This window comes from Harpegnathos saltator, unplaced genomic scaffold, assembly GCF_003227715.2.
Source record: "Harpegnathos saltator strain DR-91 unplaced genomic scaffold, Hsal_v8.6 scaffold807, whole genome shotgun sequence".
NCBI lineage: Eukaryota > Metazoa > Arthropoda > Insecta > Hymenoptera > Formicidae > Harpegnathos > Harpegnathos saltator.
In genome coordinates this window covers 48,833-62,532 of record NW_020230657.1, presented here as the reverse complement: position 1 = coordinate 62,532, position 13,700 = coordinate 48,833, and the positions used below count along the sequence as shown (strand labels likewise).

Genomic DNA, 13,700 nt, shown 5'->3' with positions numbered 1-13,700 from the left:
AGATGACTACGGTTTTGGTATGAGTTTCTGATCGAACTTGCTGCCAACTTGCGTGCAATCTGCGCTCAATTTGCTTATTGGGTATATATCTTTATTCGAGTATTACACCCAGTTGATGGAACACCATCGAAATGAATGTGTAACAGTCAAATGAAAGTATATTTAGCCTATCTAGTTATTCAATTAATACCTCATTTACAAGTTATTAAATGAGAATACAATAAATAAACAAGGATTTCACGAAAATATACTTTCATTTATATATATTGTCGTCCACTGCAAACTTGAAATATTCTGAAAAATGAAGAATAAAAGACTTAATTACTCAACATTATATTTTATTCAAAATATAGGTTTCTTAACCACTAGCACGCGCGCACTATTGCACCGTTCTAACCGACACACACTATTAAATATCTACATCAAACTAACACTAAATATTAATGGTCATACATAACCGACACCCAATACTGATGCCCAATGCTTAACCACTCAATATTCAGTGTCTACACCAATACACCGAATATTGATGGTTACACCCAACCGACACCCAATATTGAGTATCTACACCAAGATAATAACGAATATTGATGGTCACACCCAATTGACACTCAATATTGAGAATTTACATTAAACTTATACCGAAAATTTGATAGTCACACCCAACCGACATTCAACATTGATGCTCAACACTCAATTAATACCGAATATTGACGGTTAACATTCAACTTTCATGGTAAACACCCAAATTTCAGTATTTACACCCAAAATTGAGGGTTTTTTCATAAGGACTGTTCTAATGTGCAGTAAAATTCCGTCACGTATATTACGCTTAGCTTGATTTCCTCTCTTTCTTCCTCGTTTTCTCGTTCGGCTTTTCTTATGAGCTAATCACCGATCACCACTTTTTCTGATAGCATTCAAATATCACTACATATGTCAAACATACTTGTATACAACTTTCAAATTATGGCGCCTCTGACAATGTATGAATCTGTTCGTGGCGCCTCTGACGATGGATTCGCAGCGCCTCTAACAGAAGAAATGTGAGATGAATATTTCCGATGGAACATTTGTGGCGGTCGACCCGCTCCCGCGGAGTCTCGGTGCAACGGTACGAGTCACACCTGTTTTTGTATAGTTGTGTTTTCTTTGTCTTTACCGGTGCAATTGGCTTCCTCATCTAGTTTTTTCGATTGGTTTCTCTGTTCTGGTTTGTGACAGACTTTTATTTGAGTTCTTTTGGGCTTTTCGTTTACGAATGTTTTTGCCCGTACATTAGGCTTAATTACTTTGGTGACTTGTGGTGTATATGTGACCACTCATGTTTGAGTGATTTATTTATCGGTATGAAGACCAATCCTATGGATATTATCTTGGATATTGAGGCGGAAGAAAATTTGTTAGACACACATGTGTCACACAAAAGGAATAGTTTGAAGAATAAGTCTAATGCTGTGCCTGAGAAACAAAGGGCTCTTTGTTCGGATGATGTGAAGGAAGAGCAGCGCCACGTGATGCGAAGCGAGGACATGCGTGATCAGTGTTTGAATTCGTCGACCTTTCTAATAACAAACAAGCTATACAAGTGATTTATGAGTTCTCAGAGTTCCTTCAAGCCCCTACAATCTGCTGGAGGAAATGAAGGCGGGCGGCTAACTCCTAACAAGGATAATTCAGATAACATCTACAAGGTCAATGTGGATTCTACTATTTCTGCTTCTTTCGTTTCCCTGGCGAAAATAAGAAGCTTTATAAAGCGTTAACAATCGTTCATTGAAGATTTACTGAGAGTTTATACGCTTTCAAACTTTATACAAATGCTTACAAAACCCGTTTGGTTTTGAACGCTTTCGGAACGCTTATCAAATCCTGTATATAACGTTTCGTGAAAGTTTTATAACGTTGAGGCAACGCTTTTCAGAGCACGCTCAATAAACGCTGATACACTTTTGTGTATAGAGTTTGCTATCAGACTTTTCAAACATTTAGCAAACGCTTTTCCCAACGCCATAAGATAAGCGTTTTCCCTCCTTTCAGTAAATGCTGACGTAAACGTTAACAACATTGAGGCAACGCTTTTCAGAGCACGCTCAATAAACGCTGATATACCTTTATATAGAGTTTAGCTATCAGATTTTCCAAACATTAAGTAAACGTTTGTTTCAACACTTTTCTAAATAGTGTTTGCTGAAAGGAGGGAAAACGCTTGTCTTATGGCGTTGGGAAAAGCGTTTGCTAAATATTTGGAAAGTCTGATAACAAACTCTTTACACGAAGGTGTATCAGCGTATATTGAGCGTGCTCTGAAAAGCGTTGCTTCAACGTAGTAAATGTTAACGTTTTTTCTAATGAAGCGAATTGCAGGGTATTTATGCTAATGACTTGGGAACTCTGAAGAAATACTGTCATCATAGGAAATTTATGAACGTTCTAGTAATTCTGTAAAAAAACAAACTCTTGCATTTATTCATGGTTTGAAATTGCGTAGCTCACGCGGCATTGAACTTTTTATGATGACTTTTTTTTCAATTACGTAATTATTTAGGAAGCTTCTTTCTAATTTTTATTCACATGGGAGGTCAAAATAAAAGAACAAAGTGAAGTTGTCTCAAAGTTAAATAACACTTTATTTGCATAATAAAATATAAATATAAATAAAACTCCTTAATATCTAAACCTAAGTTAATTTTCTTAATCCCGATGGCAACCAAAAGGCAATCCGCATATATGGATATTACTGTGTAACTTCATCACAACACAGGGTTGTTTGATGAGAGACAGATTAATGCATATCATTTTATCAAGTTTTTTAATTTTAAGAACATGACTCAGAGCCACGTAATTGTTTTGTACCAAAAAACGTCTATAGCATTTAAACGTTTGTACAAGAAGTAAAATTTCCCCCAACGGTGACATGGCAATGTGTTTTGTCTTCGCAACTTTCCCATTTTTTAGGATAACATAAGAGTCATTGTTCTTCTTCTTACCGATATATTGGGAGGAGGTATATCTTATTCCATTGTATAATAATCTATGAAAAAATGTGAAATTCTTCATGTCAAAATTTCCAAAATGAACAAAGCACTGCTCTTCTTCAGGTAAAACCGAAATATTATGCTGTCTTCTCCCTAAGAGAAATGCTCCATCAGAACGCACGAAATGTTTAAGCCTCTTATTCAAAATCTTTTCCGAGAAATCAATGGTGCTTTTAGATGACACAAGTTCCTCACATAGGATAGATAATGAATTCAATGTTAGAAACTTACGAGCAATTTGTGAAATAACTTGAAATGGACTCTGATATAATTGTAATAAATGTCTATTTTGCCCTTCATAGCAAAATGCATTGTGTGTCCACAAGGGACCCCAGTTTATAACACATTTGCACACATGGGTAAGAAGATGAAGATTGTAGATTGTATGTTTAGGTTCAAAATATTTTTGAAAGTAATAGCAATACTGAAGAAACAGGTTGTGCGCCTCCTCAATTTCAATACGAGATATAGAATGTTGAAGGAGAATATAAGTTGCTCGGGAGAGCATGGCGAGATGGATCAAATATTTGTCTTTAAGTAGGTCTTGCAAACATGGTATGCAATAAAACAAAAGCCATGATCTCCATTCTGAAGCTTTCCATTTAGAACAATGTTCAATTGAACGAGGACTTCTACTTATTCCTGTTGGAGGTTGTATGCTAAGAAGGCGGCTATCTATTGTGTCAGTCAAATCCTTTAAAGCAATATTATCGGTCATGTTTACCCAACATTTATTTTTAGTTGAATTGAACAGGTATTCCATATGAGATTTTACCACACCCAAAAGAATGGCATGCATATAATCGACGACAAAACCCGAAATTAAATCAAAATAGAGTAAATTCATCAAAATAGACGGGCCCTTGACACCCTTGTAATGCCTTTTATCTGTACGTGGTTCATCTTTCTTTTCATAAGCTCTCCTTGCATCCTGATAAGTAGATTCTGCCGTTCTTTCATCTGCTTTCTCAGAGAGAACATTAAAGCACCTTGATCTTGGGCCTGTTTTCTGCTGCTTCTCAGAATGTGCAGCCATAAAATGCATGAAAAGACTGCATGTTGAGAAGTTGGCATCGTGCAACAGAATCAATTACAGCACATAAAGGGATGACCTTACTGACAACCTTTTCTCCCTTATAAATCCAAGAAAAGCCCTCAGAGGAAAGTTTATTTGCTTCTTTAACAAAGGGTTGCAAGAAAACCATTTGATTTGGATCCTTAGGTCCAATATATAGCCCAGCAAGTAGCATGTATCTGCTGCGGTCTTTAAACGGAAGTTCATTGATAGTTATATAAATAGGCCACAATGATTTACCAGTTGACTTCCCAGTTGATACACCATCCGTACAGAAAGAAAATGAAAAATTGAAAGGATTTGAGAGTATTCCTCCAGAACTACAGTGCTTTTTATACTGTTCTCCATCATATATATCTTCAAAAGCATCAGGATGCTCCTTTTTGCGATTAAATCTGTGGGTTAACAATGAGGATGCTATATGTGAATTATTAACAAATTTTTGCAATTGTGACTCTAATGATATGGACAGAAAAAAGTTTGACGGCTTGGACACATCAACATCGCTAATACAATAAGAACAATGCACATATTCTAACAAACAACTCTTTTCCCCTAAATACACTTCACATGTTGGACAATAAATGTGATAAGATATGCTCTCCTTTTCCTTTTCTATGTATTTTAAGTACATGTATTTTGCTTCTGGAATATTTTCCTTATTGTAAATTGATTTGATCATTCGCAGTATGTCAAGCTGTGCCTCCCATGTTATATTATGCTTCACCCCTAATATAAGGCACATGAAAACAACATCACCAAGTGTAGTATTTGTACAATCACATAATCTCTCAAACAATATCTTATTCTTTGTCCCTACATTGCTGTGATCAATAGGATCTGATGAGGCATCATTGGTCAAGAAATCTTCTTCTGAGGACGTAGACCTCTGACGTAGACCTTAAGTCTCTTTCTGATGATGAGATAGAATCTGAATTCTCTGATGATAAGTCCGAGGCAATCTCTGTAAGTCTCTTATTACTGTTAGATGGAATATCAGATTCAGTTGAGTCTGTCGTATTAGTGATGTCTTCATGTATTCTAATAGAGTTATTCTGAAAAAAAATAAAATGCAAGATGAAAACGAAGCATTCATTGAGAAAATAGGCATTCTTATTGTACTAAAATATAATATTTCGAATAATTCCAAAATTTTACTGCATACCTGCGAAGAATATGATGCACATGAATCATCAGGAATTCTATTGATAGACATAAAATTGTCTTGTGATACTATATCTGTCCTCTCAACATAATTCTGTGATGTGGACGTTGTTGCAAATGACGTATTCTGAAATAAAATAACATTTCCAAAAGAAGGAAAAAATGCTATACAATGAAATTTCCACACAAAAGAAATAGTCGATTCAAATAATTTTACTTAGGTCATTTGATATCAAGTGTATACCAGAAACATTACGAAACCACCACTTTTGAAGTTCGTAAGAACTAATTATATTAAGGTGTTATATATATGTTGTGTGTATTAAATAGAAATAAAATAGAAGAGGTCGACTTTTTTATATACCTGATATAGAATGACCCTAGTATTGCTTCAACAGGAAAACTTCGAGCAAGCGACAGGATTAAATAATAATACCTGGTTAGAGTTGTGAGAATTTCGATCTTTCAACGACACTCTTTGGCAAGCAGCTCGTTGTTGCCTACGGTAAGCTGTGGAGCGAGGAATATTTTCTGCAGTGTATAAAAAACGTTTGTAACGTCCCATCTTAGATTATGGTTTTCAAATTAAATTAGCGAAGAAATTTCTTATGGAAAACCACGGTTTCTAATCTATTACCAAGTGCTTTTCACTTTACGCTATTTTCGTCTCGAAACGTTTGTTGAATCAAAAAAGCAAAGACCTGGATTGTCAAACAAAGCGCTCCTACATTGCTGGTCGACACCATCTTTTTAGCTGTACTGCTGAACTAGTGCAATAAGTTAGAATGAGACAAATATATTTTTCTCACTCTAGCTTATTGCACCAGTTCAGCGGTGCAACTAAAAAGAACAGACCAATTGCCTTTACCATCACTGTATTCGTTTAAATGGGAAGCACACACTTTTATATAAAGACATAATTATGCTCTAATGCAAAAGTGTGTGCTTCCCGCTTTACTTGTATATTGGCTCCCACACACAGGACGCGACAACGCGTCAACGCGGCAACGCGTTGACCAATCAATATGCTGCTTTCCATAATAATCTTCTAGCTCTTACGGAAAAGCTGCATATTGATTGGTCAATGCGTTGCCGCGTTCTGTGTGTGGGAGCCATATCACCCACCATTACGTTTCGTTTGTGTTCCAAACTTTTGCCGGTATCTGATAAGTTAGGTTTATACTAAAAAAATATCTGTTTTCTTTTATTTTAATTTTCACTATGAGTAAAGTGGATAATTCCAAGTGGTATGCGCTGGTGAAATATAAGAGTGGCAATATAACAGAAGTATTGCCAGTGCATAAAATTAGAGTGAAAGTCGGAAAAGGTCAACGAGTAGCATTCAATCCGAAGTCTTTAACGGATTTTGATAAGACAAAATTCTACACCGTTAACACTACGCATAGCAGCGAGGACGGAAAAGAGCACAAGTGGTATGCTATAATCGGCTTGCTTGCTGGTATATAATATTTTCTTTAAACCTAACCTGAAACCATAACCTAAAAATGATGATGAATTGTGCAGAAATAGTTGAGGCCACTGTAGTACCATTTTTTATCCCTGAAATTGTTCTAAAGTAGTCCTTGGAATCATTTATTTCCGATTTACAAGATCAATTTAATTTAGTCTTTTTGTTTTACAGAATCTCGAGAGGCTGTTACGTCCTGGACAAGCATAGAACATGCAATGTCTAGATTTGTTTAGTTTACTTCGGATCAGCGCTATTCTTGTCCAAATCCTTATTATTTGAATCTGTTTCCTTTGGAGATGGGTTACTGTTAGGTTTAAAAATAATAGTATTCTCGCTAGTGTTGAATTTAACTTCAAATATATTTCCCTTTATTTCAGATTTTATTCTCGGGACCGAAGATTTAGATGGATCTGTTTTGAAAACAGCCAGGTCGAACGTGCCTGGATTATAATAACTTTTCAACAGACGTCTAAATTGAATCCGCCGTCCGGCTCTTCTTGTTCTTTTCGGCATGAGAGATTTTTAGGTAATATTTATTTTAACAATATCTATAATAGAGTAGATGGAAGGGACATGGTTAAGTTTGAAGAATAAAAAGGCGAATGGTGCTCGTGGTTCAAGCATAACACTCTTAAAGTAAGGAAGAGAAGAACTGTGCTTGTGGTTCAAGCACTGCGTTCTGGGAAAAAAGGAGGAATGGTGTTCGTGGTTCAAGCACAACACTCTTAAGGTAAAGAAAAGAAGAACGGTGCTTGTGGTTCAAGCACGGCGTTCTGGAAAAAGATTGAAGATGATAAGAGGGAAGAGAGGTAAAGAAATCTGTACACATATATATATATATTATGAAATTACTCTATATTGTTTAGTTTAAAAATTCATACACTAAATTTAATGTAGTTAATATTTATTCAATACTTATACAATACTTATTCAAGTAATAGAAATGATTCTCTATAGTATCATTATGAGGAAAAGAGGCTCGTTCGACCTTTAATGATTTGGATTTTACGTCTTAACAAACGTCTTAGCATTTGCAGACGGAGTCCCAAGAACAATAATCTTTAATACCGACCTTTTGATTCCAGGCTCTAGACCCTTTGGCAATCGATTAACAAGAGGCTCAGCGAAAGACTATCTGATGGCTAATTGGAGGCTAACAAGAGACTGCTTAGAGACTGACGAGAGACTGCTTAGAGACTGCCGAGAGACTGCCTGCGCGTGAAGGGCCGAGCCCTTTTTATACCCAAGCCCGACACTATGGATATCAATTGAGCGTTTTTTCCTAATTCACCATTCATTATTTATTGGTTAAAAAAGATAAAAATGTTATTATCTAGTAATTAAAATTATACTTAATCATATGTAGCGTTTGGTAATTCAGTTGTCTCGTTGTTGGCTGATTTATTAATAAAATTATGTTTTACTAAGAAATGGAAATGTTGTTATTGATTTCCTTTGGTATAATATAAGAATTTGAAAACTTAAAAGAATTATTTCATTCGGGCGTAGTAATCATTAAAGTTAAATAATACGAATAGATCCTCTTACAATTCTAAAGCGCATATACATTAGGATAGGCGGTTTGACAATAATATTTGAGGAATTATTTGCGAAATATGATGGCAATTATTTAATATCATTTAAAAAAGAAGGAAAATAGAAGAAAGAGAGGAAATTATTTTCCTCTTCGAGTCTTTGTTTCAGGTCTTTGTTTGGTTCGCAGTATGTGGGACAGCTATCACTCGATGATATCTATAACATAAATACATTCCAATATGGGCGCGGCTGTGCCCGAATGAAATCGTTCTTAGTCCCCGAGACAAATGAATTTATAAGCTAGCTCTAAATTTAGTTCTTAAATTTTCTTATTCTCTCTTTTCCTATTTTATATATTTACTATGTCGATGTCTGCTTCAGTCCTATGTTAATGTTAATTTTATTTCAAAATATACTATTTATGATTATTTTTATGTTATTTAGTTGTTTAATAATCTATCGCTTACTAAACAAAGCAAGAAGGTAGAAGGAAGAGAGAGAAAGAAGAAGATAGATGATGATTCAGTAAATAGTTTCGAGTATTAATGATATTATATTATATTAACGATAAAAGACGGCAGAAGTATCTGTTGATTGCAGAAGTGTTTGTAGGAGGCGTTGCAGTTGGATTAGTCGATGATAGGTAAGGATTTGATTGGGTAGGAAAAGGTATGGTGAGTTTTGGTGAGAAGATAGGGAATTTTAATATGGTGGGACGTTACAAGGCGTTGGAGCATACCATGGTTGAGTCAGTTGGCCTATCATGTTACATGATGAATTAGAACCAAACTCAACTGATAATGATGCTATGTTGGATTCATTTAATATGACTATCACTAGTAATCGTGATTTGAATTGAGCACGTAAGTGTAATTTTTGCAAATGTTTGACATATGGCAATTGTATTGATAAATTTTTTTTCAGAGAAATAAGAAAAAAACCAAAAAAGATGCTTCTGATGCAATCCATACAAAATTACTGGCATCTAGAAGTCTGAATCCAAGTAATACATGTAATGCATTAGTGAGCGTCACAGATGATAAAAACGTAGTTACATGTTTGCTGGGAGAGAATGAAGAGTTAAAATCTGCATTGAAAACAGAAAGGGAACGGAATAATCCACCTGGAGAAGTGAAAGATTATATTTATACTCTTCAAAAATGTTTGCAAAGAATTGAGGAGAAAGTTGAAAAAATGAATGATCATTTTCAGAAGAAATTAGACAGTACAGAAAAGGTGAACTTGAAGAAATTAGTGGAGTTGCAGAGAAAAATGGCAAATATAGAGGACTCGATAAGTATGTTCTCACAGCCTCATCCGTAGTATGTACATTGGTTGAACTATTTGCCTGAAAATGGACATGTTGCAAAATAATGGAGCTTACAATTACAGCATAATTTATAATAATTTATTTATAACATTGAAGCACTTTTGATTAATGTAATGACCAATAGAAGAATAATTTTTAATTTATATTTTCTATACAGTAACTAATCATGTATATTTCTGTATTTTATGAAATTTCATGTAGTCATAGAGAATGATTGCTCTTGTAATTTTTTATTAATTAGTATAATATCCAATATAACTATAATTTAAAAATTTACTTTATTGCTGATTGTGACATTGTCATGGCAAAGCGTCACAACTGTTGAAACCATAATTTCAAGACTACTCCTATATAAGTACTATTGTAAAATGAAACAAATATTATAGAAGAAATATAAAATTGTCACCGACCTGAAGAAATCAGGGAATTTAAAAATATGAAATATGTGACAACCTTGAATATGGACCACTTACACGATGCATTTCAACATGCAGAGGTAAGAGTCTTTGTGCAATGTAATGCACCGCATGTTATCATGGCATTTGATCAGAGATTTGGTTCGTTTTTGTCTATGTAACTTTCAATTGCAATGGGTTTCGTCTAACGGTCTTAATAAATTGTTTGATTAAATTAAGCTTCGCTTTCTCGCTAACTTTATTTGAATGTTTTCTCGCTAACTTTATTTGAAGGTCTTCTCCACTTTGAGCTAACAAGATGGTGTTCTTAAGATATAGTTTGCAATCTTATGCTTTTCTTGTGTACTGAATATAAGTGGCATATTTTTATTTTATTTTATTTTTATATATATTTAATACACAGCACACTATGTATTACTCTAAGGGTTTCTTGGTTAATGTTTGAGTGTTGTCTCACATATTTTTATGTATTTGTAAAGAATTAAGGCTTTAAAGCTATTTTCTACATTAAAATTTCAAAGTTGTCTCATGTGTGACTTTGCACATGAAGTTATTATGAAAAATATATTCTCGTGAAATAAAGAAATGGGCACCACTATTATTTATTTGCGTTATCTATTGATGCTATAGAAACGAGGTCACCGCTATCTTGTATAAGTTCGGCCACCTCCACTAGTGAGGTTTTGTCAGACACAGAGGAAAAGGTGAGTTGAATGCCATTCCGGAATGAGTAAGTTTAAAGGAGTTTGTCTGCGACTATTTTTTATTTTCTTCCTACCTACTAAATTTCTCTTATTAGTCTTATATATTTTTCCCTACCTCTACTAGGTACCTCTTGGAGATGGAGTTTTCTGCTTCAAAACTGCGTATAACGCATTGGTAAATGTGGAAGACAGCCACGCTGACTGGGCATATGCTTTGCTCAAAGGAGTTTTCGGTGAAAAAGCGCACCTTATGAGAGTGCGAATCAACAAAAAACATACTGAGAACGAGAGGTTTCCTTCAAACTTTCTCATGGTAGCTAAGTGAGTAACAGTTTCACATGGAATTTTTTTATCCGGTAATAATTTTAGATTATACTGTAAGCTTTGATTCTCTTTTTTTACAGCCCTACACCGTGATTGGTTGCTAAAATAGAAAATTCGAAATGAGAATGGGCAGATGCATTCAAAATACTCGATTTCAGAATTTAATTTTACATATGATGATATAAATATCTTGAATGCACAAAAAATGCACATAGAAGCTTTTTCCACGGCAGCGACGAATTACTGAACGCTACAAATGTTTATAAATTCACAGCAAACGCTCTTTACGCCGTTTCCAACGACAAGAGTAAATGTCCTTTAAACGTTTAACAGAAGATTCTATAAACGTTTTAAGGAACTCTTGGCAGACTCTTAGCAGCATACGTCATGTAAACGCTGAGCAAAGTCTCAGAAACGCTATATAAAAACGCCTTTCAAACGCTGCAGCGTTGCAATTTCCTTTTTATAAACTCTGTACTGACCGTTTCTAAACTCTCAACGAACTTCCGCAAACGCTCACGTAAACACTAAACAAACGTTCATGTAACTTCTTATTTTCGCCAGGGTTCTGTACCTCCTGTTGACGGGGACTGTTAATGACTTCATCATAAAGTCAAAGGTTGGTGGTGTCAGTGCTCGTATAGATATTTCAGATGATTTCCTGGTTGTCGCTGGCATGCTCAAGAATCGTTATGATAGGACTAATCAAGGTCCGTTTGTTGTTTTCATAGAAAAACTGGTTATAGATTCAAAAGACTCCTGCAACTCTGAGGAGATCGGAGTCTTGAAACTGGGAAGAGCTCTGCTTAATATATACAGGATATCCCATTTTAATGTCCCACCCCAAATAACTTTTTTTATTTTTAATTGCAGAAAACAATGTTTCAGACAAAAGTTGTGGTTTTGAGGAAAGCATAAGATGATGACATTAGTTTGACATTGAATAGTTTCTTGAAGGTCACATGAAGGTTATCTTTAATTTCTTAAATGGACTACCTATTTATCATTACATACATTACATATTCTTCCAGCTTACATCGAGAGCTTTCGAAACTCTATAATTAAGTACCTTTTCGTTAATTACTTTTTAAGTTATAAGGCAAGATCGAAAGCACGATCCGGCCGGTCAAGGCAAGATCGAAAGCATGTGTCATTTTTAACCTAAAATTCAAAAAATCAATTTCTTAGATTTTTGAACTTTCGATCCAATTTTGACTATGACAACCACGTTTCGACCCGAAGTATACCCAATTACCCAGGTACCTTTTCGTTAAGTACTTTTTAAGTTATAAGGCAAGATCGAAAGTACGATCCGGCAGGTCAAGATCGGGGCATGTACAATTATTCTAGGTGTTCGAAAAGACCGCCATTTACTTGGATACATATGTCCAATCTACGGCGAAAATCATCCCTCACTTCTTGAAGGACATCTACGTTTATGTTCGTACATGTCTCTCGAATACGTTCCTTCATGTTTTCCGCTGTTGTAGGCTCTTCCGCATAAACCTTTCCTTTCACGTATCCCCAAAAATAAAAATTGAAAGAGGTTATGTCAGGTGATCTTGATGGCCATTCATGAGTTTGACTATCCATTTCAATCCATCTATTATTAAATCTATTATTTAAATAATTTGTAACATTTCGGGACCTGTGAGCTGGTGCTCCATCCTGTTGAAACCACATTCGGTTGAGCAAGTCATTATTGACATGTCGCAAAAGTTGTGCAGATCATTCTGAAGAAATGCTAAATAGTAGTGCGCGTTTAGATTCTGTTTAAAAAGTATGGGCCTATGATGTCATTTCCAAGAATACCTGCCCAAACGTTAATAGACTATTGACTTTGAAATTCTTGATTCCTTTATCAATGAGGATTTTGATTAGAATAATAATGATAATTATGTCTATTAACGCTTTCCTCTGTTACCGAACGTGGCTTTATCAGAAAAGAGCATTTCTGCGATAAAATGTGGGTTTCTTCGAATTTGATTTAAGACCTAGTTATAAAATTGCAAGTGTCGCTCGAAATCCCTCTGTTCTAATTTCTGGGTTAGATGAATATGGTAGAGGTGAAATCTATTTATTTTAAGTATACGATTTGCTGTCGATTTCGATATACCGTGTTGTCTCTCGATTTGTCTGGTGGAAATTTGGGGATTCAATACAACGGCACTCAAGACAAACAATGAATTTGCGTCACTTGACCCAGATTTTTATCATATCCTTTTTAAACTGCCCTACTGTGCTCTCTCGATGAGTTATTTTATTGTCTTTCTATACAGATGATGTCTATTAGAATACCTCTCAACATACAGCCTTTCCGTTGCACTATAATTATTTCTAGCCTCATCCAAAATACGAATTATATCGACTATTTCGTTTGGCGGATAATAAGCCATAATTACAGGACTACTAAAAAATTTCGTAACAATGCTCAAAATATTACATTCGCCAAGAAAATATCGATGCTTTTTAGCGTACATATGGGGTATACTTGAGTAATGGGTATACTTGGGTAATGGGGTATATTTCGGGTCGAAACGTGGTTGTCATAGTCAAAATTGGATCGAAAGTTCAAAAATCCAAGAAATTGATTTTTTGAATTTTAGGTTGAAAATGACACGTGCTTTCGAACTTGCCTTAAC

General features: G+C 35.0%; 4 protein-coding genes across 14 annotated transcripts; 3 read left to right on the top strand and 1 right to left on the bottom strand.

Annotated features, from left to right (window-relative positions):
• Positions 1-2,649: 2,649 nt before the first annotated feature.
• LOC109503949 (uncharacterized) lies at positions 2,650-6,273 on the bottom strand. 5 transcript variants are annotated; one of them, XM_025306861.1, is made up of 4 exons: positions 6,236-6,273; positions 5,714-5,787; positions 5,279-5,404; positions 2,650-5,168 (listed from the first exon to the last, which is right to left on the bottom strand). In XM_025306861.1, the coding sequence occupies exon 4, from the start codon at positions 4,081-4,083 to the stop codon at positions 2,695-2,697; it is 1,389 nt and encodes a 462-aa protein (XP_025162646.1). In that variant the 5' UTR covers positions 4,084-5,168; positions 5,279-5,404; positions 5,714-5,787; positions 6,236-6,273; the 3' UTR covers positions 2,650-2,694. The 5 variants fall into 5 exon arrangements, with proteins under 5 accessions (XP_025162646.1, XP_025162647.1, XP_025162648.1 ...); XM_025306862.1 differs by lacking the exon at positions 6,236-6,273 and adding an exon at positions 6,146-6,222; XM_025306863.1 differs by lacking the exon at positions 6,236-6,273 and having other exon boundaries at positions 2,650-4,842; positions 4,934-5,168; positions 5,714-6,067.
• Positions 6,274-6,412: 139 nt separating this feature from the next.
• LOC112590440 (uncharacterized) lies at positions 6,413-7,934 on the top strand. 7 transcript variants are annotated; one of them, XR_003114214.1, is made up of 5 exons: positions 6,413-6,736; positions 6,920-7,054; positions 7,126-7,274; positions 7,370-7,557; positions 7,834-7,934. XR_003114214.1 is itself a non-coding variant. In XM_025306866.1 (3 exons), the coding sequence occupies exons 1-2, from the start codon at positions 6,499-6,501 to the stop codon at positions 7,197-7,199; spliced, it is 312 nt and encodes a 103-aa protein (XP_025162651.1). In that variant the 5' UTR covers positions 6,413-6,498; the 3' UTR covers positions 7,200-7,274; positions 7,834-7,934. The 7 variants fall into 7 exon arrangements, 3 of the variants coding, with proteins under 3 accessions (XP_025162651.1, XP_025162652.1, XP_025162653.1); XR_003114211.1 differs by lacking the exon at positions 6,920-7,054 and having other exon boundaries at positions 6,488-6,710; XR_003114212.1 differs by lacking the exon at positions 6,920-7,054 and having other exon boundaries at positions 6,497-6,710; positions 7,464-7,557.
• A 1,021-nt stretch (positions 7,935-8,955) lies between these two features.
• LOC112590436 (uncharacterized) lies at positions 8,956-10,090 on the top strand. The gene is made up of 3 exons (XM_025306854.1): positions 8,956-9,036; positions 9,209-9,581; positions 10,001-10,090. Exons 1-3 carry the CDS (start codon positions 8,956-8,958, stop codon positions 10,009-10,011), a joined length of 465 nt encoding a protein of 154 aa, XP_025162639.1. The 3' UTR covers positions 10,012-10,090.
• LOC109504293 (uncharacterized) lies at positions 10,050-11,896 on the top strand (the record flags this gene model as incomplete). Its single annotated transcript, XM_025306852.1, has 4 exons — positions 10,050-10,110; positions 10,661-10,734; positions 10,859-11,055; positions 11,139-11,896. Coding segments are annotated over 4 exons (345 nt in total), but the record flags the coding sequence as incomplete, so codon positions are not given.
• Between the last annotated feature and the right edge of the window lie 1,804 nt (positions 11,897-13,700).

Excerpts from the sequence above, each read along its gene's own strand:
- LOC109503949 (XM_025306861.1), bottom strand. The coding sequence starts at position 4,083 with ATGCATTTTATGGCTGCACATTCTGAGAAGCAGCAGAAAACAGGCCCA.
- LOC112590436 (XM_025306854.1), top strand. The coding sequence starts at position 8,956 with ATGGTGAGTTTTGGTGAGAAGATAGGGAATTTTAATATGGTGGGACGT. Across the intron at positions 9,037-9,208 it reads AGCATACCATGGTTGAGTCA|AGAAATAAGAAAAAAACCAA; the intron begins GTTGGCCTATCA and ends ATTTTTTTTCAG.
- LOC112590440 (XM_025306866.1), top strand. The coding sequence starts at position 6,499 with ATGAGTAAAGTGGATAATTCCAAGTGGTATGCGCTGGTGAAATATAAG. Across the intron at positions 6,737-7,125 it reads TATAATCGGCTTGCTTGCTG|ATTTTATTCTCGGGACCGAA; the intron begins GTATATAATATT and ends CCTTTATTTCAG.